The sequence below is a fragment of the Leptopilina heterotoma genome, unplaced genomic scaffold (assembly GCF_015476425.1).
Source record: "Leptopilina heterotoma isolate Lh14 unplaced genomic scaffold, ASM1547642v1 Lhet_0, whole genome shotgun sequence".
Classification (NCBI taxonomy): domain Eukaryota; kingdom Metazoa; phylum Arthropoda; class Insecta; order Hymenoptera; family Figitidae; genus Leptopilina; species Leptopilina heterotoma.
The window spans coordinates 1464783-1486691 of record NW_025110811.1 but is presented as its reverse complement, the minus strand read 5'-3'; the positions used below and the strand labels follow the sequence as shown (position 1 = coordinate 1486691).

At 23.9% G+C, this 21909-nt stretch overlaps 1 protein-coding gene across 8 annotated transcripts in view; it reads right to left on the bottom strand.

Annotated features, from left to right (window-relative positions):
- LOC122509187 (rap guanine nucleotide exchange factor 6-like) overlaps positions 1-21909 on the bottom strand; it is a 256566-nt gene that overhangs the window by 78482 nt on the left and 156175 nt on the right. Inside the window, exon 2 of one of the 8 annotated variants that reach the window (XM_043623142.1) lies at positions 1211-1675. The exons of the other annotated variants lie outside the window; for them this stretch is intronic. Within the exon in view, the coding sequence (XP_043479077.1) occupies positions 1211-1491 (281 nt within the window). The 5' untranslated portion in view covers positions 1492-1675. The remainder of the gene's footprint in view (positions 1-1210; positions 1676-21909) is intronic. 8 annotated transcript variants of the gene reach the window in all.

Below are 21909 nucleotides of genomic sequence, written 5' to 3'. Positions count from 1 at the left end.
CTGCCTCATCTCTTATAACTCTATCCCTTAGCTCTGAAATTTGACCCTTGACCTCCCTGAACTCTCTTTCCACTTTTTTGTCCCACCACTCATTTAACATTTTTTCAAAAACTTCTCTTTGTAAATCTTTTAACACTTCGGCTCCACTTGTATTCTGACCTTCACTAGAAATAGATACATTCCCGTTTTTTCCCCTAGAGGTTTGCACTTGTAGATAATTTCGCAACAACGATTTACTTTTTATCTTACTGCTTGTCAGTTGATTTGACATTTGTTTAGAGGGCCTTCCACGTCCCCGCTTTTGCGGTGTTTTCCATTCAATAACCTTCTGGTTTTTCTGATTGTTTACTCTTTCGGCCATGTTTGTTTTCCTCACTCGTGGTTCACTACTGCTCGCTGAGGTGGCACTACTGTTTTCGTTCGGCAGCTCCATCTCCCCATCTTTCTCCGAATTTCCACCGGAAGCTTTGCCATTTTGCTCCTCTGGTTTCCTAACCTCTTCACCTTCCATTCCTATTTCTCTTGCCCCAAATAACACAAGAAAAAGGCTAAAGTTCGTAAAGATAACACTTCCACCTAAACACTAAATGTTTCCCTCTTCAAACAACTCCTTTTGAAACTTGTGCACTCACTAAATTGATAATTATTCCCGAAATAACGCTCACCGAAATGACGCGCGTACGTTCAGTTCGCTATCCCAACCGGAAGTCTTCAAATAAACTTTAATTATGCATAGTTTGTAGTGATAAAAAATTAACATGGTCCAGATTCTAATCTCTCCTGGAAGCTGTAAAGTCATCCAAGAAAGAAGTGATTAATTAATCAAAATTATACATAACCGCTTGGCGGAAATATTAATTATCTTCTCCGTTTTTCTTTTTCAGAAAAGCAGCAAGATTTTAATGTTCGCGAGAATGAAAATAAAAGCAAAGTCTCGCTCGTACAGTGTAAAATAATTTTTCCTCCATAGATAGAGAGGATTGCACTTAAAGTTTATATATCTCTAGCCGTGCTACTGACTTTGAGCTTCCTGGGAAAGAAACTGTACTCGAACCCGACATGAAATTACAGTAAACGAGCAAGTATTGCTTTCGTATATATATATATATGTATGTGTAAAGGGGAGGACAAAAAAAAGTGGCAAAACGACGACTTCCTCACTTCGAGATAAATCCAGATAAATCAACGATACTCTTTGGTTTTAACTCACCATACGGAGAAGCGTCTTCGTGGAAACGCTGGAGGCGGTGGTGGTTGAACACGATGACCTCGGTCAACGCTTTCGCTTCTCAGGGCCTGCACCGCTTTTGGCACGGCTCTAATTGGCTCCTGAATAATTCTCCCACCGCCGCCACCACCACCCGAAAGTAATGTTCCATTGATACCATCCCCATAAACAACACCCCCACCATGAAAACTGTTCCATCTTCTAACGGGACCCCGGCCACTACTTCCGCCGGAACCGCGAAGTTGATTCGTATGTTTGTGCATCTTCTTTCGTGATTCTCAGCATCCGTTGGCCTCGGCAAGGCCATCGTACACCATCCTCTGATCATTCTCTACATCCTTCGCTTCTTGCACCAAGGTCAAGAATCAGGGTCAAGGATTCAAGGTCAAATTTCAAGGTTTTTCCGCCTCACGTCACAAGTTGCTTTATCATTTCAGGGAGGAATACCTATTTTTAAATAACAGTTTTGTGTTTACTTTTTTATTCTACACAAATTTTTTTGATTGAGTCTCTGTGAACCAGTAAAGTGACAAGTACACCAATTTTTATTATTTTCTCACTATATTTTTGAAACAGATATCGAATTTAATAATACCTATTATATTTCCATGTAATCTGTTTTGAAAGTTCCACGTCCTATTTTTTTTTTTTATTTTTGTCGATTTGTATATTTATGAGATGACGACAGTGTCAATAAAGCAGACAAACACTTTAGGGTGGGGTAGATAAAAAAGTGATGTTTCACATTTTATTTAATAAAAAGGCGGAAATGTCAAACTTCATATACATATAGTAAAAATCGATATATGTAAAAATAAAAACAAACGAATTGAAATTTCCCAACAGTTTATAGTTTTTTGATGAATATTTTTCTCTTTTTTTTTTAGATGAAATATTTTACATATTTGCTTTATAGTTGTATTTGTATTAGAATACGCAGTGTTTTTCGAGATAAACGGATTAGGTTTCGGTAATAAATAATTTATTCGATTTCGAAAGTATCAAATAACAAGTAAAGTTCTGGTTGATTTATTGTCGAATCATGAGATTGTAGGCTGAGATGATCATTTCATTCTTTTTTTTTTTTTTTTATTGTTTTCTTACTTTCTACGTCGAAAGTATTTTTTTTTTCAGTAGAATGAACATGTCGAGCAGTTCCATTATACTCTTCAAAGGGGAATAAAATAATAAAAAATTATCATTTTGGCGAATTTTTTTAATACTAATTAATAACATCTTTACTGGAAACCATGATAATAATTTTTTTCTTGAAATTTATAATTTAAATTATTCAAAAGTTTAACCATTTTATTCTATTCAATTCTAAATCAATTCCTATTAGAAAGTTCTAAGAGAATTCAATTATTTAAATAATAAATAAATTATCTGAAAAATTGAATATTTCTTAAATTTGAATTCTTATAAAGAACTTTATCAAAATTTTTGAAAATAATTGAATTTTTTACGAAGAATTGCATTAAAATTTTTGATAATAATTAAATTCATTCAAGAAATGTAATTAAAAATGAATTTAAAATAATTATTACACTCCAAGAAACAAATAATATCAAATTTTTTTTAAATAATTGAATTTTTTCGAAGAATTTTATTCAAATTTTTTAAGAATAATTCCGTTTTTAGCGGAATTAATTTAAAACTATATTAAAAATAATTGAAATCCTGCGATGAATTTTATTATTTATGAAAATAATTGAATTTTTGTCACCGAATTTTAATAAAGTTTTTAAAATAATTGACTTCTTGAGAAGAATTTATTAAAAGAAAATCTTTTTAAATAAATGATTTTTTTTCAAAATATTTTATGAAAATTGTGTTTTAAATAATTGAATTTCTTTGAAAATTGTATATTATTTATGTAAATAATTGAATTCTTCCGAAAAATGTTATTAAAATTATATTGAAAACAATTCAATTATTATAAAAAATTTAATTAAAATTATTTTAAAAAATATTAATTAAATTTTTTATAATAATTGAATTCTTTTAAAGAATTTTTTTTTATAATTTATTTTTAAGAACAGTGGCATTTTTTGCGCAATTATTTTAAAATTGTATTAAAAATACATTGAAATCCTGCGATGAGTTTTAATATTTATCAAAATAATTGAATTCTTGCGAAGAATTTAAAAAAAAAATCTTTTCAAATAATTGATTTTTTCGAAAAATTTTTTAAATAATTGAGATTTATGTTGGAAATTTAATTATTTATGAAAATAATTCAATTAAAATTTTTTTTAAAAATTATTTCCATTTATTTTAGAAAATTTTATTGAAATAGAAAATATTTTGAAAAAATAAAATTAATTCAATTTCGATAAAGAATTTTATTAAATTTTTTTGAAAATTATTGAATTCCTACGAAGAAGTTCATGGACATTTTTGAAAATAATAAAATTCTTTCAAAAAGTTTAATTGAAAATTTAATTTTTTAAATAATTGAATTGTTTTGATAAATTTCAATAAAATTTTTAAGAATAATTTCATTTTTCGAGGAATTTATTTTAAATTGTTATAAAAAATAATTGAAATCCTGCGATGAGCTTTATTATTTATGAAAATAATTGAATTCTTACAACGAATTTTATTAAAATTTCTCAAAATAATTGAACTAGTGAGAAAAATTTTATTCTTTATAAAAATAATTGAATTCTTCCAAAGAATTTTAAATAAATTTTTAAGAATTTAGATTAAATTAAAAATAGCCTTTTTTCAAGGAATTCACTTAATATTGTATTAAAAATAATTAAAATTCTGCGATAAATTTTATTATTTATGAAAATAATTAAATTCTTGTAATAAAATTTTAATAAAATTTCTCAAAATAATTAAATTTGTAAGAAGAATTTTATTTTTTATAATAATAATTTGAATTCGTAACAAGAATTTTATTATTTATAAAAATAATTGAATTCGTAAGAAGAATTTTATTATTTATAAAAATAATTGAATTCTCGACAAAAATTAAAAAAAAAACTTTTTAAATAATGGATTTTTCGAAAAATTTTATAAAACTTGTATTTTAAATAATTGAATTCTTTAGGGAAGTTCTTCCTAAAATAGTATATAGAAATTTTAATTTTTTAAACTAAATTTTAATTAGTAAAAATGTTTACTAATTTGAATTAGTAACTGACTTTTTGCTTTTGAATTAGTAAATTTTACTGATAAATTAGTAAAAATGACTATTTATTAGTAAAGTTTACTAAGTCGAAAGTAAAAAAAGTCAGTCACTAATTCAAATTAGTAAACATTTTTAGTTTTTACTAATTAAAATTTAGAGAGTAGCAAAAATTAAAAAAATAACAATACATGGAATATTGCAGCAAGCTTACATGGCAAGCTTCTAATAGCTGAGAAATTGTTGATTTAAAAACCAAAGAAGCTATAAAAGTGTAAAAAGGATTTTATTATTTTAAAGTAACGTAGAAAATCAGAGAAGCTGGCAAATGCAAAAACCTGCTTGAGCACGCGTTCAAAAAAACCCTACTCCTTGTCGTGAGTGCAACATGCAAACGTGTCCTCTCTCATAGAATTTTTTATACCGACATCTCAGGGGTGTCCTTTGAATTAAAAAAATTTTACAATTGTCCTCAAAACTCTAAAATTCAATCGCATCCATTCCCTCTATTTCATCCCTAATTAAAAAATAAATTTCCAAATAATATCAAAACCTTTTTTTAATAAACTTTTTTTTATCTAAAGATCAAAATCAGTAGAAAAATTTGCAACAATTTAAAAAGCAATGCACTTGCGGCCCTGAACAATCTCTCTCGAGAGATTCCAGCGGAATCGGGCTTATATAAGGGCAAAGGTATTTTGCAGGTGTACCTTTTACGACCCCAGAAAAGTGTTCAATGGGAAAATTCTCTTAAAATCTTACGACCCTTGTTGTTTAAGAACTTTGATTCTTTAATGACTTTTCCCACTCGTCCAGGATAATAACAATTTTCTGATAAAAAGTCCCCCCCCCAAAAAAAGGAAAAATAAATAAAACCTACTGAGGGAATATATAAATTCTGTGCTTTGAATCTGGTTTCATTAATACCGTTGCGTAATTAAATATGGCGTCATTTCCGCTCCAGAGGACGTCAGAGCGGAAAGTCGAACTCGTTAATTAAGTTTAAAGAGCCGAAACGGCCTTCTGTGCCTTTGAGAATGCTGTATGTATAATAGGAAAATTTTTTTTTTTTCATAATACCAAGCAAAGGATCTTCCAGAATTTTTTATTTTCTTTTGCTACTGCGAATTCCCCATTGTCATTGATATAATAATTAACAAATGTTTCTATTTGTATATACGTAAACAAATTGTCGGTAATTTTAATAATAAGGGAAAATGTATATTTCGTCCAATTTTGCATTATTATTACTGCTTGTAATGAATTTCCCAACAACCCCGCAATGAAATTATATTTTCAGAGATTGTTTGATAGCTAGAATTTCGTAAGTGAATTATAACGAAGAGATATATATGTTATGATGCTTTGATGAAAATTTTAATTAAGATTAGCTGAGGAATGCTTTTTATTAGAAATTCTAAACATAATTTAGGACCTTTAGGCCAAACTACAAAATAATTTAAAAAAATTATTTTGGCATTAAACATTATTTTTTAATTACTCTGTAGTTTGGCCTAAAGACCCATAAGTTTGGTCTTTAGGCCAAACTATAGAAAAAAAGTAGCTATCGAAAAATTAAACTTGACGACCACAAAAAAATCGTTTTAGACACTTCATAAAACTGACAAAAATCCCATTCCATATTTTTTATTTTCTTGACATTTTCCTAATTTTCATCAAGAATATATTTTCTTTCTTTCTTTTGCTGCTAATAAATTGATTTCCATCAACAAATTTTATTATTCATGAAAGAATTTTATAACAATTTTTAAATAATTCATTTCTTTCGACTAATTTTATGCAAATTCTAATTTAAATAATTGAATTCCAGAGAAATTTTTATAATTCATAAACAAAATTAAATTCTTACGAAGATTTTTACAAAAAATTTTTGAAATAATTGTATTCTGTTTGGAAATTTTATGAAAATAGTAGATATTGAAAATCATTGAATTGCGAAAAGTTCTTGAAAATAATTGAATTTCTCTGAAGAATTTTATTATTTATGAAAATAATTATGAATTCTTGTGAACGACTTTATTTGAATTGTTTAAAATAATTGAATTTTTAAGAAAAACGTTATTACTTGTAAAAATAATTGAATTTTCCAAAGAATTTAATGTAATTCCTAAAAATAATTGAATTTTCCAATTTTATTAAAATGCTTCAAAATAATTGAATTATCGAAAATAATTTTGTTATACTTATCGACAGAATATTGAATTCTCTGGAAGAATTTATTTCCTATCGAACAATTTTATTAAAATATTTGAAAATAATTGAATTCCTGTGAAAAATTCTAATATTTTTGTAAGTAATTGAATTCTTACGAAGATTTTTACAAAAATTTGTTTAAATAATTGAATTATGTTTGAAAATTTTATGAAAATAGTACACATTGAAAATCATTGAATTTCGAAAATTTTTTGAAAATAATTAAATTTTACAAAGAATTTCATTAAAATTTTTTAGAATAATTGATTGTTTGTGTCGCATTTAATTATTGCATTTTGTTGAAAATAATTGAATTTCTATAACTCATTTTATTATTTATGAAAATAATTGAATTCTTGAGATGGTTTTATTAAAAAATTTTATAATACATAATTGAATTTCCTGCGATGAATATTTTTGTTTATGAAAATAATTGAATTTGCCAAAGAATTTTATTAAAATGCCTTAAAATAATAATTAAATTATCGGGAATAATTTTGTTACTTATCAACAGAATTGAATTCTTTCGAAGAATTATTTATTTTAATAATTCAATTCTTTGTAAGAATTATTTATAATAAAATTTAGTAGTGGAAATTCTAAAAAAACAAAAATAGTAGCTTTTAGTGTAACAAATAAAAAAAAAGTTCTGAATAGTAGATTAGGCCTGGAAATAGTGATATTAGTTGCTTTTTTTAATGAAACAAGCCTCATTAGTAACTTAATTATAAAAATACTATCTAAATGGTTAAGAAAGAAAAAAAATAGTTGTAGGTGAAAAACAATGTCAAAAAGTATCAATTTCAGTCACTTGAATTCCGAGGCCAGGAAAAGAGAAAATAAAGCAACTTTTCATATTAGATTTTGATTATATAGGGAAACGACAAAGCGGAACAATTTCAAGGGACGTGCATCTTGGTCTGTATATAGGAAAGCGAAGGGGATTTTTTTTAATTTCCAGGCGGAATTCACGAACCGTATCTTCCGGTACAACGATCCACGCTCTACTCGCTGCCGGTTTGTTATACCTGCCAACTGCAATCGCAATATTACCAGTCGCACAATAATTCTCCTGATTTCTTACATAATATCAGCAATATAGTTAGTTACTGCATAAAAAAACGCCATAAAAAATTATTCACTTAAAGAGTATTTTTAAATCCCATTTTTAAATCCTTTTTTAAATCCTTTTTTAAATCCTTTTTTAAATCCTATTTTTAAATCAAAAATCGTCAATTGATTTCAGTGCTATAATACTAAATATAAGTCCATTCTGATTATAGCATTCAGTAGCATAGTAATAATGAGAAATATGTTAATATTTTGAGAAAATGTATTAGCATATTCTCATTAATGTATCTTTGAACAAAGAATTATCCTTTTCTTATTCAATTCACTTCCCCGTTTCCTTTAGCGAAATTATCTTTCATACGATTGGCTCTTGGTATTACAATTGCGTTCGGTTTATAAGAGATTATTCCCCGGTCCATGTTTACTGGCACATTACAAAGTAACGGTGACCGCAGGAAAAATGCACGACCGCAAGATCATCTCTCCAGACTTCAATGCACTTTGAGAATTTATTACCTTCCACGAGATTTTTGACATTTATTGCCAATAAGTTATGAAATCCTCAAAATGAATTACTTTATTTAGGAGACAATTATGGAAGAGAAGTAAATTTATTTCGAAAATTAGAGTCAGTACGACTTAAAATTTATAGTCTAAATGTAACTTGGGAGTTCTGAGTTTTGGGTTTAGTTAAATAACCACAATAATTGTATCATTAAAAATTGATTACAATTGCATCGAAATTAATCTTTTAATTCTAGATCCACAACAACTTCACAGTATTCTTGAAAGTATATCAAAGATGCTAAAAATTTGGATCAATTTTTGGTATCAAAATTCGTTGTAATTTATGATACTTTTAAGTATTAACGCAGTGTTGTTTATTTAATTCGATAAGAGAATTAAAAATTTGGTATTTGTTTTTTTTTTTTTTTTGCATTTGGAAAAATGAAGTCGGAGTTTCCGTTTAGCATCTTTTCTATAAGGAAAATCGATTGCGAACAGCAATGACCTTGTCTAGTTTCCATTTCTCGCGCTTTGTGCCACTCTATGAGCCGGAAATCCAAAATGGCCGAATTGCCGCCCACAGATAAACGTTCAAACGAGTGAATGCTCTGACTGCTCTACAATAACAAATGCCCCAGGCGTATAATAACAATGCAGTGCCATTACAATGAAAAATCTAGCTGCCACGTTCGGACTCAGACCGAATGAGAGGATTATAAAAAGAGAAGGATGATAAAAAGAAAGTATGGTAAAAAGAGGAAAAATACAAGAAAAAAGAAGAAGAAAACGACAAAATAATGAGATCTTATGACAAGAAATTATCAAAAAAAACCCATTTTTTCTGCAGATATTAAAATTGAGACAAAAAACGAATCAAAAGTGTTGCTTAGCAACACTTTTGATTTCTCAGTTTTAATACCTGGCGGAAAAAATGGGTTTTTTTTGTGAATATCTTAATAAGAAAATCAAGAACTTCTTCAAAGTAAGGAATTGAAATATATACAGTTTTTGTAACGAGTTTTAATTTTTTTTTTCTTTACCAAAATCAGCATAATCCTTTTCGACTCGAGAAGGTTTTTGTTTATTTTTTTTTTTTTAAACCGAGGATTATATACAGAAGGCAGCATCCTGCTGCAGAACCATAGAGCACTATTGCTTTAATCCCAGGATCCTTTCGATTCCCACAAACTCTCTCGTTTACCAACTTAACTGCTAACGAGCACTATTCCCATAATATTCCCATAACGTGACGATCCGATTCACCTTTGGCTGGCTTACATTTACGCACTGAATTCAGTAAATTGGGGGGAGAGGGGAATTTTAGTCCAATCGTGTTTTCAAAAATAGATTTTATTTACAGTCTAAATAATTGAAAATCTACTATTTACTACTTTTCTTTATGTTATGCTACTATTTGTATTTGGGTACAAATACATCTTATTTAAGATTTTTTCACAATAATTCAAATACCTTCACTAATAATAACATTTTTCATGGAAATTCAATTAAAAAAATTTTTTTTTTTTGATCAAATTCTAAGCAAGAATTCAATTAATTTCATAAATAATAAAACTCATCGAAGAATTTTATTATTATTTACTTATTCATTTATTTTCCACTACTAAAGAATTCAATTATTTACAAAAAAAATTTATTAAAATTCTTCGAAAAATTGAATTATTTTCATAAATAATAAAATTTCATCATAAATCAATTCTTATCAGAAAGTTCAACGATAATTGAATTAATTAAATATAAAAATAAATAATATATTGAATAATTGAATATTTCTTAAAATTGAATTTTCATAAAGAATTTTATCACAATTTCATAAAATAATTCAATTATGTCGAAGAATTTAAATAAAATTTTGGAAAATAATTGAATTCCTGTGAAAAATTCTAATATTTTTGTAAGTAATTGAATTCTTGTGAACGACTTTATGAGAATTGTTTAAAATAATTTAATTCCTGGGAAAAATTTTGTTAAGAATTCAATTCAAATATTTTCATAATATTTATTATATTTCGAAAAAATTAATTATTTAAAACAATGTTTATAAAATTCTTATGAAGAATTTAATTATTTTCAAAAATTTTTCGCAATAATTCAATTATTTTCATTGATAATAAAATTTACACAGGAATTCAATTATTTTTGAAAATTTTAATAAAATTCTTTCCATCTGTTCAATTATTTTCATAAATAATAAAATTCATCGCAGAATTTTAATTATTTTTAATGCAATTTTACAGAAATTGCTCAAAAAATGTAATTATTCTTAAAAATTTAATTTTAATTCCTCAAAAAAAAAAAAAAAACAATTATTTAAAAAAATTTTTTTTTAAATTCTTTGGAAGAAATCAATTATTTACAAAAGTATTAGATTTTTTCACAGGAATTCAATTATTTTCAAATATTTGAATAAAATTGTTCGAAAGAAATCAATTATTTCAAATACAATTTTAATAAATTTTTTTTGAAAGAATTCAATTATTAAAGATAAACAAGAAAATTATTTCCGAAAATTCAATTATTTTGAGACATTTTAATAAAATTCTTCGCAAAATTCAATTATTATCATAAATAACAATATTCATCACAAGAATTCAATGATTTTTAAAAGTAATAAATTTTTTCTTGGACATTTAATTATTTTAAACAATTCAAATAAAATCGTCTACAAGAATTCAATTATTTTCATAAATAATAAAATGCTATTTATTAATTCTTTTGTAAAATTTTATTAAAAAAAAGTATATATTGAAAATAATTAAATCTCACCAAAGATTTTCGTTATTTGTGATGAAAATAATTGAATTCATACAAATAGTGTCAAATCGTGAAAAAAGTAGTAAATAGTAGGTTTTAGTAGACAAGTGCAAATCGAATGATTAATTATTTTTTTTTTTGCTTATTATCCTAAAAGCTCTATCCTAAGGATACCTGGATAAATAAAGAAATACTTTTCAAAACTTGACACAGAGATATAAACTTTCTTAATTACCGATGAGATAATTATATTCTGATTTGAATATATTTTCTTCTAGTTTTTTCAGAGACCGCGCACTTTATCTTATGCTACTGTTCTTCTCTTTTATTGTCTTTATCTTGGACTGCAAGAGACATAATACGGTATCGGTAACGGGTGACTCGTCACGATATACGTACGAAGAAATTCATACTGAAGGGAGATTTCGTATACTCGATAAGAAGCGAGTGCAGTTTCGTGTCCACCGACGCGTGCATGGAGTTTCACGTTTATTAGATTCTACAAGGTGTACTGAAATTTCTAATTTCACTGGAAAATCATGTTTTATTGCCGTATAAAATATGATTTATATATATATATACGTTTCCCACTGGAAATTAATTTCCCATATTTCTTCAAGAGAGAAAATTTCATTCTCCAAGTGACAACACGTCTCACTTAAATATTACTGAATAAAGTCGCACAATTTTCCAATAACTATTTTAAATTTAAGTTTTTAATAACTTTTTAATAATTTTTAATAAATAATAATTTTTAATAAATAATAATTTTTAATAAATAATAATTTTTAATGACTTACAATAATTTTTAATAAGTTTTGATAACTTTTAATAGCTTTCCAATAACTTTTAATGACTTATAATAATTTTTTAATAACTTTTAATAACTGTTTGAAAAGTTAGTTCAAATCTAACTCGAAAGCAAAAAATAAAAATCGAAATTAAAACAATTGCTTACATTAGCAAGTGAGTTGAGAAATTTATCTTCTGCAGCGTATATTAACAGCTTATGGTCTTTCTGTAATTACTTCCTAGGTGTGAGTTTAAAATAAAATTATATGGTGTTGAACTTTCTTCGACGCGATAAAGGACTTTAATGGGATCAAAGGTGATAAACATATATATATATAGGAGATAAGAAGTAATTTTTACCTCCTGATTTTTTTCTCGAAACAACAAGTTGAACGAATGGTTTAAAAAGCGATTTGTAACTTTCACGACGTGGCATTTTCATATAGTGACATATTGGCAAACCAGTCTAAGAAAATCCCGTTTGCAGAAGGTTGCATTTCCGTCTCTCGTGCGGGTCTGGATCAAAGTGTTATTGCTAATAACACTGTTATTAGGGTTCAAATAGAACATGTTAAACTCTCGTTAAATGTCGAAATGTCTCTCTTCCTATATTGCGAAACGAGAGGAGGCTAAATGAAATTCTTTCCCTTAACTGCTAATAAATTCACCCTATCTCATTAATAACCGACCTTATAGCTCGCAAACATTAAAATCAAAATCCTCCGCAGTTCCTATGTACTGCTTTAAAATACAAATCAATACTTCAGATGCTAAATATTTTCCAGTTTTTCTTTTCCTTTTCTTATACATAGCTATCCTTTCCAAATAAATAATAAAAAAATAAATAAATTGATATTTAAAATCTCGATTTAAGAAATAGTTCCATTATCAGGCAAAAAGTAGCAGACAGAAAACAAGTAGTAAAAAATAGCTATCGAAAAATTAAACTTGACGACTCAATTTTTTTATAATTTCTTAATCACATTCAAAAATAGAAAATTTTTTTTTTAAATAAATATTATAATACCAAATTTATTTTGTCTACAGGAATTAAAATATTTCAACTGATTTCAATGTAACGCATTTTTGAAATTTAACTATATTTCTCAAAATTACAAAAGTCATTCTTTCAAAATTCAATTATTTTTTAATTGCATTACAACCTTTTGATAATAATTAAATTCATTCAAGAAATGTAATTGAAAATGAATTGAAAATAATTATTACAGTCTAAGAAACAAATTATATCAAAGTTTTTTAAATAATTGAATTTTTGACACAGAACTTTAATAAAGTTTTTAAAATAACTGCACTCTTGAGAAGAATTTTAAAAAAATCTTTTTAAATAAATGATTTTTTTCAAAAAAAATTTTATCAAAATTGTGTTTCAAATAATTGAATTTCTTTGAAAATTATATATATTATTTATGGAAATAATTGAATTCTTCCGAAAAATTTTATTAAAATTATATTGAAAACAATTCAATTAGTATAAAGAATTTCATTAAAATGTTTTAGAATAATTGAATTCTTTCAAAGAATTTTATTAAAATTTTTAAGAATAGTTGCATTTTTCGCGCAATTAATTTAAAATTCTATTGAAAATAATTGAAATCCTGCGATGAGTTTTAATATTTATCAAAATAATTGAATTTTTGCAACAATTAATAGAATTTAAAAGAATAATTCAATTCTTGCAACGATTATTAAAATTTTTAAAAATAATTGAATTCCTGAGAAGAATTTTATTATTTATAAAAATAATTGAATTTATTGCGAAGAATTTTATAAAAATCTATTTAAATAATTTATTTTTTTCAAAAAATATTACGAAAATTCTGTTATAAATAATTCAGATCATGTGAAAATATTTTTATTTATGAAAATAATTGAATTCTTCCAATTGAATTTAAGTAAAAAAATTTTTTTTAAATAATTGGATTTCTACTGTAAATAATTTTATTATTTTTGGAAATAAGTGAATTCTTGCATCGAATTTCAATAATTTTTTTACATAATTGAATTTCTATGAAGAATTTTTTTATTTATGAAAATATTTGAATTCTTTCAATGATTTTAATTATTTATGAAAATAATTGATTTTTTGCAAAAAATTTTGTTAAAATTTTTAAAGAGTAATTGAATTTCTGAGAAGAATTTTATTATTTTTAAAAATAATTAAATTCTTGGGTAGTTTATTAATTTTTTTTTTTAATTAATTGAATTCTTGCGAAGAATTGTATAAAAATTTCTGAAAATAATTGAATTCCTGGGAATAATTTTATTAAAATTTAGTATCAATTGTGAAGCCTTAAGTTTCAGTCTAAAAGTTGAACATAAATGCTAAAATTGCTTTTTTATTGTTTCATTGTCAAATATTGCCCTTTCTCAAGTTTTTATTGAAGGCATTTTTAATTAATAACAAATTTTTCTCGACATTTATCGGGAAAAATCGAAAAATTTTGTTTTTTTATTTTTTCGGAAATTTTCTTTTTGCAACATCACAAAAAGAGGATAAAAAAGTTTACTTTTATACCAGGAAGCAGAGAGAAGATAAAAATTAGTAATTTGTAGGCACGTCATAAAAAAGATTGAAAAATTGAACAACACACAAAAGGGAAGTAAAAAAAAAAAAAAAAAAAAAGAGGCGGCTAAAGAAAAAGTGAGATTTAGTGAAAAGCATGAAGAATGCGGCTCGAGTTCAGAAGGGCGTAAAAATATAAATTTGATCGCCTTTTTTTTGCGCCGCGTTGCGTGGGTGGTTTTTTTATTATGGATTTGCACTTTGACAGTGACCGTTTTGTTGCAATGCATTTAATGTATTGTACATGTGCTGTAAATGTGTTCTATATGTGCATTGCAAATGTATATGTGCATATCCTCGGATTTTGTAAGGACTTATATTCCTGCGTAACCGCGCGTCGCGTCGCACACAGAATAGAAAAAGAATTATGTGTACCATCTCTCTCTCTCTCTCACACACACAGAATACACCCACGCACTCGATTCTCCTACACCCACGATTCAGCTCTATGCTCTTATTTCTCCATGGTCACGGAATCGATGCGCTGATTGCGAGAGAGTGAGGCGGCAGCGATGGGGGTTGAACGAAAATCTCGCTCGCCAATAAATCGTATTTGAAAAATTGCGAAAATCAACAGTTGAGAATGTTCACTCATCTGTTTCGTGTGCAAAAAAAAGAGAAATTCACGTTTTATTTCCCCCCCCCCCTCCCTTGTTTTTTCGTCCATTGATTGGAATTTAATATTGAAATAAAATATTTGATTGCCTTAGCGAGTTAAAATCTTTGAATAGAAATTATTCATTTAAAGGAATAAATAGGAGGAATGATAATTTATATTTTAGTCATTGTGCTTTTTGTTTATATTTATCTGCTGGTAATATATTTACGATTATTAATGAGATATATGACGCCTTTAGCAATTTTATTGGATAATAGATGTATCGTAAAGGACGTGGGTGTCGATAAAATTTATTGGCTACCCTGTTGAGTCGGGATCATGAAAGAAATTATTGGCTGAGAGAAAAATTATTGAGATTTTAATATATATATATGTTGAATTGAAAACTATTTGTCGCAAAAATAATTAAAAATAAATGTATAGTGGATAATTTTAGGGTTCTGGCAGCAGCTGTCCTATGATTCCAAAGCGCAAGTAGTCGACGAGACAAAATCAAAATCTAAAAATTCTAATCTAAAATTTAAAAAATTTGAAGAAAATTTTTCCCAACAATTCAATTATTTTCACGCAAATAATGAAAATCTTTTTGCTGAAATTCAATTATTTTCAAAATCTACTATTTAAATAAAATTTCACAAGAGAATTTAATTATTTAAAAGATTTTTAATAAAATTCTTTGCAAAACAATAAAATATTTTCATAAATAATACAATTATTTCATACAGATATTCAATTATTTGAAATACAATTTTCATAAAATTGAAAAAAAAAATATTTATTTTAACAAATTTTTCTAAAATTCATTGAAAGGATTAATAAATTCGATCAAATTTGTTTAAAATCTTCTAATATTCAATTACTATCTAAAATTTTAACTAGAATTTAATTTTAAATCAATTCTTCTCAAAAATTTCTACAAGATTTCAATTATTTAAATGTAAAAGTAAATAATTTATTGAATGATTAAATATTTCTTAAAATTTAAATCTTGTAAAGAATTTTATAAAAAATTTCTAAAATAATTCGATTTTTTCAAAAAATTTGAATAAAATTTCTAAGAATAATTGCATTTTACGCGTAATTCATTTAAAATTGTATTTAAAATTAATGAAATCCCGCGAGGAATAACAAATAATTGAATATTCGTGAAATTTCATTATTTATGAAAATAATTGAATTTTTGCGAAGAATTTTATTAAATTTTTTTTTTAAAGAATTGAATTCTTTCGTGAAATTTTATTTAAATAATGGATATTGAAAATATAATTGAATTTCAACTAAGATTTTCATTACTTAGGAAAATAATTGAAATTCTGCGAAGAATTTTATGAACTTTTTTTTAAATAATTGAATTCCTTTCAAAATTTAATTATTTATAAAAATAATTAAATTTCTGTGAAGAATTTTATTAAAATCTTCGATTAAATCATTAAATTTCTGTAAAAATTTAATTATTTATGTAAATAATTGAATATTTGCGAAGAATTTTAATAAAATTTTTAAGAACAATTTGCGATTTTCGAGAAATTCATTTAAAATTGCATTAAAAATAATAATTGACCTCCTGCTATGAGTTTTATTATTTATGAAAATAATTGAATATTTCCAAAGAACTTTATAAAAAATTTTTTTAAATAATTTAATTCTTGAAAAGAAATTCATTATTTATAAAAATATTTGAATTGCTGTTAAAAAAATTATTATTTATGAAAATAATTGAATTCCTATGTAATGTTTACTATTTATGGAAATTATTGAATTTTATTAAAATTCTTCTAAATAATTGAATTCTTTTGGGAAATTTTATTATAACAGTAGATATTGAAAAAAATTTAACTTCGAAATATGTTTGAAAATAAATGAATCATTTCAAAAAATTTAAAAAAAAAATTTCAACAGGAATTGAAATATTTCAAATGATTTCAACGTAACGAATTTTTGAAATTTAACTATTTCTAAAAATTACAAAACTAATTCTTTCAAAATTCAATTATTTTTTTCTTGAAATTTATAAATAAAATTATTAAAAACTTTAATCATTTTATTTCATTCAATTCTAAATCAATTCTTATTAGAAACTTCTACGAGAATTCAATTATTTAAATACAAAAATAAATAATTTATTAAATAATTGAATATTGCTTAAATTTGAATTCTTATAAAGAACTTTATCAACATTTTTTCAAAATAATTGAATTTTTACAAAGAATTGCAATCAAATTTTTGATAATAATTAAATTCATTCAAGAAATGTAATTAAAAATGAATTGAAAATAATTATTACACTCTAAGAAACGAATTATATCAAATTTTTCCCAAGAAATTTATTTAAATTTGTATGAATAATTGCGTTTTTAGCGGAATAAGTTTAAAATTATATTAAAAATAATTGAAATCCTGAAATGAATTTTATTATTTATGAAAATAATTGAATTTTTGTCACCAAACTTTAATAAAGTTTTCAAAATAATTGTTGTATTCTTGAAAAGAATTTGAAAAAAAAACTTTATAAATAAATTTTTTTTTCTGAAAATTGTGTTTTATAAATAATTGAATTTCTTTAAAATTTTTTAAAATAATTGAATTCTTTCAAAGAGTTTTATTAAAATTTTTAAGAATAGTTGCATTTCCACGTAATTCTTTCAAAATTCTATTAAAAATAATTGAAATCCTGCGATGAGTTTTAATATTTACAAAAATAATTGAATTCTTGCAACGATTATTATTAAAATCTTAAAAAATAATTGAATTCCTGAGAAGAATTTTACTATTTATAAAAATAAATTCGAAAATTTTCGAAAAATATTAGAAAAATTCTTTTTTAAATAATTCAGATCATGTGAAAATTTTTTTATTTATGGAAATAATTGAAATCCTGCGAAGAATTCTTTTTTTATGAAAATAATTGAACTCTTGCAACGATTATCATTAAATTTAAAAAAATAATTGAATTTCTGTGAAGAATTTTATTATTTATAAGGAGAATTGAAATTTAGACAAGAATTTTAGCAAATTTTTTGAAATAATTGTATTCCTGCGAAGAATATTATTATTTGTGAAAATAACTGAATTCTTGCAATAACGAATTTCAGCAAATTTTTTGAAATAATTGAATTTATCTAAAGAATTCTAATAAAATTTTTGAAAATGATTACATTTTTTGAAGAATTTATTTCAAATTGTATTAAAAATAATTGAAATCGTTTAAAGAATTTTATTATTTATAACAATAATTAAATTTTTACAACGAATTTAAGTAAAAAATTTCTTTTAAAATAATTGAATTTCCGTAAAGAATTTTATTATTTTTGGAAATAATTGAATTCTTGCATTGAATTTCATTAAATTTTTTTACATAATTGAATTTCTGTGAAGAATTTTTTTATTTATGAAAATAATTAAATTCTTTCAATTATTAAAATTTTTTTAAAATAATTGAATTCCTGAGAAGAATTTTATTATTTTTGGAAATAATTGAATTCTTGGGAAGTTTATTAATTTTTTTTTTCTTTAATTAATTGAATTCTTGCGAAGAATTTTATAAAAATTTCTAAAAATAATTGAATTCCTGGGAATAATTTTATTAAAATTTTTGAAAATAATTATTTTCTTTTATGAAATATAATTAGAAATTAAATTTGAAAGTAATGATTGAATTCTAATAAATAAAATTATATGAAAAGTAGTGTTAACTTTAGAAAATAAATTTTGAAATCAATGTAAAAATGGATTTTATTTGCGGAGAAGAGATTAACTAGGAGGCCTTTGTCTTCTATTTCTTTGAAGTGAATCCTTTTTTTCGCGAGTGGTAAGTGAGAGATAAAGTTCTCAAATATGGTAGGCACTTCTAAGCAGATTACGTCTATATGTGTAGCACATATAGTTTTACATTCTACGCATACTGCTTTGATAATCACTATCTCTCTTCGTTCAGAGTCGACGTATTGGGTTATGGGATACAGAATAGGTGAATACGGTAATTCCAGTATCCACCCACCTCTATATAAAGCTCGATGCGAGCAGTTCCAACGCTATTCAGTTCATGAAAACGAATATCATGTGGGAAGCAAGAGAATTATACCTACGTTTTTGTCTATGAATTTTTGAATCTAAAACCAAATTCCATCAAGACAACAACGAAATTCAAAAAACAATTTTCCACATATTTCCAATATTAGAATTTATACATATACTCTCAAGAGTAATTAAATTCTTTCAAATTCGATATAAATATACTGCATATTTTTAAGAAATATTTTTTATTTTTTTTTTTTACAAAAAAAAAAAATTCTCGTTATCAAAATGTGCAGAAAAAAAAGAATAATATCAAAAATATAAAAAATATGAAATTTAAAATTTAGCAAAAAATTTTTTTTTCTCAAGTTTTTTTCTATATCAGTACTGGAAATGTCATTAAAACGTTACACGTCGAGAGAGATTGAATTTCCCGCCACGAGCAGGAATTCGATTACGATAGCGTAGCAGGAAATTAAACGATCTTTCCAAGGTGACATTAATTTTAATTTTCGTTATTCATCCTTTTCACCTTCAATTATCCAGCACTAATGATGCCTATTTTAAATTGCAAGTGCATGCTGGAAAATGAAACACAACCTCTGGTTATGTAAGCATTATAGGTAGCTAAATAAATGGTTGGTGAAAATTTTAACTTCATTTTGATTGATTTCCCATGAAATTACATTGACTAATGAGACGGTGGAATTTAATTTTAAAAAATATATATCTTTAACCAGCGAGATAAATTCTTAATCCAAATTCTCTAAAACTAAAAAATGAATTATTAGAATTTTTTTTATTCTAATTTTTTTTAAAATTCAATTATTTTTAATATTTTCAATTTCATATTCATGAAAATTTAAATATTTATACAAAAATTAATTACTTTAAATTTTAAAACAGTTTCAAAAATTTATTATAAATTTAATTTTCTTAGAATTATTATTAAAAATTTGCAGAATGAAATAATTTTTAAAATTTTTAAATAAAATTCTTTGCAAGAATTCAATTATTCTCACAAATTACAAAATTTTCCCCAGGAATTCAATTATTTAAAAAAATGTTAATTACATTCGTTGTAAGAATTCAATTATTTCTATAAATAATAAAAATTCATCGCAGAATTTCAATTATTTTTAATAAAATTTTAAATAAATTTTCTCGAAAACTGCAATTATTCTTAAAAATTTTATTAAAATTCTTCGACATAATTGAATTATTTTATGAAATTGTGATAAAATTCTTTATGAAAAATCAATTCTAAGAAATATTCCATTATTCAAAAGTTATATATTTTTATATTTAAATAATTGAATTCTCGTTGAATTTTCTAATAAGAATTGATTTGTGAAATTTCATTATTTATAAAAATTGAATATTTTGAAGAATTTTGTTAAAATTTTTAAAAATAATTGAATTCTTTTGTGAAATTTTATGAAAACATATGGAAAATAATTGAATTTGAGAGAAGATTTTCAAGATTTGGGAAAATAATTGAATTCTTATTTTTTACAAAAAAATTTTCTTAAAATTTTTGTGAATAATTGAATTCTTTTAGAAAATTTTAATATAATTCTGAAGAATAATTGCATTTTTAGAGAAATTCATTTGAAATTGTACTAAAAATAATTGAAATCCTGTGAAATAGTAAATGTTAAAAATGATTGAAATTCGACAAATTTTTAAAATTTATTAAATTTCTACAGAGAATTCTGCTATGAGTTTTATTAGTTACGAAAATGATTGAATTCTTTCAACGAATTTTATTAAAATTTTTTTAAAATAATTGAATCATGAAAGGATTTTTATTATTAATAAAAATAATTGAATTCTTAAGAAGAATCATACAAATCTTTTTAAATAATTGGTTTTTTTTAGAAATATTTTATGAAAATTGTTTAATAAATAATTGAATAAATTTTATTATTTATGAAAATAATTGAATTTTTATAACGAATGTTATTAAATTTTTTTTAAATAATTGAATTCTTTAAAAGAATGTTATTATTTATAAAAATAATTGAATTATTAAAATAGGAAGTACCTATTGAAAATAATTGAATTCGGATAATTGGATCGTTTTAACGAATTTTACTAATTTTTTTTAATTATTTGTAAGAATTTTATTAAAATTTTTGAGAATTTTTTTTTAGAAATTAATAGTTTCTTTAATACTATTTTAAAAATGTATTAAAAATTTACTTTTTTTATCATTTATTAAAAATTTGTAGAATTAAATAATTTAATAAATTAAATAAAGTTCTTCAAAAACTTGATTATTTTTTTTAAATTTTTCAAAAATTCTTTCAAGAAATTCAATTGCATTACAATTTCAAAAAAAAAATTTATTTTGATATTCTTTTATCCTAATTTTTAAAAATTTAATTCTTTATGAAAAAAGAATTACTTGAATATAATTTTTTAAAATTCAATTATTTTTAATATTTTCAATTAAACATGTTTCCAAAAATTCAAATATCTTCCAAAAATAATTGCCTTAGAATTTTTTTAAAAATCTAATTTTTTTCAGAACTATTATTAAAATTTAGAAAAATAAAATCATTTTTAAAATTTTTTAAATAAAATGTTTCAAAAATTCTTTCAAGAAATCCAATTGCATTGCAATTTCAAAAAAAAAACTTAATTCTGATATTCTTTTATCGTAATTTTTAAAAATTTAATTTTTCCAAAAAAAAGGAAATTTAAATTATTAAACAAAAATTTACCAAGTGATGCAAAATCATTGTAATGAAAATGAATGAATTTAATTTTACTATATTTGAATCAGTGACAGACTTTTTACTGCTAAATTACTTATTTTGAACTAATTTAAATTTAGAGAGTAGAAAGAGGAAGAAAAAAAAAGAAAAAAGTGTCCATAAAAAATTAAAATATAAAAACTTTTCTCTTAAACTAAAAGTAGGCGGTATACTTTTCTTTATGTTAATTAAAAATAAACTTCTTTA